This window comes from Buceros rhinoceros, unplaced genomic scaffold (genome assembly GCF_000710305.1).
Source record: "Buceros rhinoceros silvestris isolate BGI_N320 unplaced genomic scaffold, ASM71030v1 scaffold27427, whole genome shotgun sequence".
Classification (NCBI taxonomy): domain Eukaryota; kingdom Metazoa; phylum Chordata; class Aves; order Bucerotiformes; family Bucerotidae; genus Buceros; species Buceros rhinoceros.
Genome location: NW_010423164.1, coordinates 2,532 through 6,277, shown reverse-complemented (window position 1 = coordinate 6,277; position 3,746 = coordinate 2,532). Strand labels below are relative to the sequence as shown.

At 40.5% G+C, this 3,746-nt stretch overlaps 1 protein-coding gene across 1 annotated transcript; it reads left to right on the top strand.

The window, feature by feature from the left end:
• Window positions 1-365: 365 nt before the first annotated feature.
• ARL14EP (ADP-ribosylation factor-like 14 effector protein) lies at window positions 366-2,921 on the top strand. Its single transcript, XM_010140351.1, has 3 exons — window positions 366-874; window positions 1,809-1,939; window positions 2,682-2,921. Exons 1-3 carry the CDS (start codon window positions 452-454, stop codon window positions 2,908-2,910), a joined length of 783 nt encoding a protein of 260 aa, XP_010138653.1. The 5' UTR covers window positions 366-451; the 3' UTR covers window positions 2,911-2,921.
• The last annotated feature ends 825 nt before the right edge of the window (window positions 2,922-3,746 follow it).

Genomic DNA, 3,746 nt, shown 5'->3' with positions numbered 1-3,746 from the left:
TGCCTTCGCAGCTGGTCTTGGCTAGCAGGGGTTGTGCCAAGAGAAGGTACCCCCAGGAAGCTGATGACCAGAGCAGGCTGCTCTGAATGATGCATCCACCTTGTGCCTCGCTCCCAGACTGCTTTTGAGAAAGTAATGCTACTAAATGTTTTGAATTTATACGTACTGTAGCTGGAAAAAATGCCTCTGAAAGGAATGTAAGATGCATGGTTTAATTCCAGAATTCAGTTTATTGTGTTTTTGGTCTTACCTAGAGTAGAAGGCTTCAGCTTCTCTGCATGTTTTTTAAGTGATTTAAACCTAGTCTGTCAAGCTTAGAGATAAAGGTTTGCAGCACAAATCTGATTGATTTTAATGCTTTCTTTAGGGTGATCTTCACAGAAACTACTAAAGACTTCAAAGAATTCATTTTAGGCAAAATAAGTGAAATAAGTTGCTCTGATAAAGTACAATGGATCCTTGTTCGGTTGGAGTTCAGCTTCAAGCTACCAATGAATGCCATAAGACCTACTACACCCGTCACACTGGCTTCAAGGCTAAGCAAGATATATCTTCGGCTGACCTGCTGTTACTTCAGCTTAGGACTGGAATAACCCTGTCAGAGAGCAGCACCATCTGCTTCCACCATGCAAAAATTTACATTGAAAGATTTGAAGACTTACAAAAATCATGTTGCGATCCCTTTAATATACACAGAAAACTCTCAAAGAAGAACCTGCGAGCAATTGACTTAGATGACGCAACTTTTCTAAGTGCCAAGTTTGGCAGACAGTTTGTACCTGGTTGGAAGCTTTGTCCCAAATGTATGCAGATAATAAATGGAAGCGTGGATGTTGAATCCGAAGATCGACAAAGAAGAAAACTTGATCCGGATGTATGTATATGGATCGGTTTTCCCACCCCCACTAAGTTCTGCAGGCCGTTGGAACTGGAATCTTACAAGTCCTACAGGAAGAAATGAAGTTTAATAGAAATCTGAAATCTTTCAGATGAGAGGGAGTTTACTGAATTTAAACCTTTATTTAGAGGACCTTAAAAAAAAATCCTCTTCCTTAATTAAGTATTGTGGCCTTTTGAATTTGAAGCATGGTGTCTGCTAGAGAGCCTAACACCTCCTAAGTTTACATAAACACCACACTGCTGCAGGTGTTACAGCTGTTACTCAAACCTTGCAAAAAACCAAGCTTTTGTGTGCTTAAAACTGAATACTGCAAAGTAGCTTCTCAGGATGCTGAGACAGACTTCTGGTTTAGTCTCTTCAGTTTTAAAAAGAAATAAATCCACTTTCTCTAGCAGTCCGTTCATTACCAAGTGAGCCTGCGCTGAGGTGAATGAAGTGTGCTCCTGTTGCGGCGTCTGTGGCGCTGTGGTGGCTACAGTGTTTGCTTAGGGGCGGTGGGAGGATAGTGCTCTGAGCGCTGGGTTTGGGATACAGCCTGGATGTGTGCAGGTAATCAGCACAAGCGTGAGCAACCACACGGAGCAGAGCTCATCCCTCTGTGCCCTGTAGCAAAGCAGAATCACGTTCTAGGAGCTGTTGCCCAAGTGTATTTTTCAATTACACGTCAGTATGATTAGAACATGATGGGGGTGAAATTTGAAATTATTGACTAAAACGATGAAGTTTGTGTTGTTGGGTTTGAGACTGGTACAGTTCTCCAGTATCAAAACGTTAAATTGTTTTTCTTGGGAAATCCAGTTGAGGTCAACAGCTTACCTAAGTTATTAGAATATCCTGGCTTGAATGGACATTTTTGTATAAATTTAGGTTTGTAATTGTAATTAAATGATACTCTACCTTTGTTCAGGGGCGTACCGCTAAGGCTTTAAAGTCTCTACAGTTTGCTAATCCAGGACGACAGACTGAATTCACTCCCGAGACCAGTAAGAGGGAAAAAAGAAGGCTGCAAACAAAAAATACATCATTTCATTCAGACAGGTGAGCCATTCCCTGTATTTACATTATTGTTAACTTCCACGTCAAAGTAAAATAGCCTCGATGGTCAGTGTCCCTATAACACACTTCTATAAGGATGTTCGTGTGTTTATGCATTGCTTTTTTGGTGGTGAGGATATTAAAGCTCACTCATTACTGAGATAAACAAATCAGACAATAAAGTGTTAAGTGCACAGTCCAAACTTCAGGCAGTGAGAATACACACAAGTGTTTGGTAAGGCGTGACAGTACTACATAGATCATAGGGAAGCTGTTAATGTTTGCATAAATTTAGCTTATTATCAGAATTTTTGTTTAACAGGCCTGCTAGAGATAATGGTGAAAGCATAAAAAATACTTTTAAATTAGGATGTGTACCCTCAGTGATTCTACGTGACCTCCTTTGAATTACAGTTACACGTTACAAAAGAAAAGTTAAGGGAGCATTTCTCATCTCCTGAAAAGTAACCTGAAGTTTACATCGTGTTACTCAGATTATTCCTGAGTGCTTGAGTAAGCGTGCTGTTGAAGAGATGAAAACTTCCCGTTCGACATTATTTCAGAAGCACTAGTGGAGATACAGTTAGGACTGAGAAATGACAGCTGCAGTAAGAGATATTTCTTAAATTAACAGTGTTAAAATGGAGACCTGAAGAAAGCAAACTTCGGTCCACAGCTATTAGCAGGCTGGCATCAAAAGAGGTGGATTTTTTAACATGGAAATAACTTGTTTTTCCTTTTACAGGCAAGTTATACCAGCCAAGAGTAAAGTCTACGATAGCCAGGGCCTGCTCCTGTACAGCGGGATGGACCTCTGTGACTGTCTCGATGAAGATTGCCTGGGCTGTTTCTATGCTTGCCCCAAGTGTGGCTCCAACAAGTGTGGAGCGGAATGTCGCTGTGACCGCAAGTGGCTGTACGAGCAAATTGAGATAGAAGGAGGAGAAATAATTAGAAATAAGCATGTTGGTTAGCGTACACATGCATTATTCATCCTGAGTTTATATTCCATGCTTTGATTGAACACAGCACGTTCATCGTTCACTGGTTTAATGAAAGCCGTTGGAATTCATTCACAATCCACATGACTAATGCACTCACTCATTCCTTTTCAGTGTGATTATTTCCACAGCCATACTACTGTATTCTGACACTTTGTTCTAACTCTGTTCTAACCTTGTTCTACCTTGTACTCAGTCTTGTTAGTCACCCAAGTCAGTCCTCATTGAACAGTTTCTCTGTATTTAAGGTTCTCAATTTTCATGTGATGTGTTCTGAGCCACACACCACCGTTTAATACACGGTTCTGCAGAGTGTAGCATCTCCACGTATCCTTCATCTTCTCTAGTGCAGGATCCCACAGTTTCAAGTCTGGTTTATGTGAAGCTCTAAAAATTCGCAGTGAATTTAGAGGCAGTGTTGATAAAGCTCTCCAGTATTAACGGTGAATGCTGTATCTTCTCTAGATTTTCCCAGCTACTTCTGATAAATCCAATCCTGTTCTCTGAAATGGATTCAGATGCATTTAGGAGTGCAGATCTCATCCAAGTTACTGAGATTTGAGATCAAATTATCCTTATGAATTCAGGCTTTGCTGTGAAAGTGTCATTATAACTGACATGTCTTTCGATGCCTTGACAAAGTGTTTAATTATGGCACTGCTTTGTTGGCTTCTGTGTGACACGGTTGAAATAATTTTGCTCTCTTTGTTATCAGTCAGTAATTGGACTGGACTGGTACTTCAGCAGCTCTCTCCTGCCCCACACCCCCCCCCTTTTTTTTTTTTTTTTTATTTAGATTTTTTCTATAC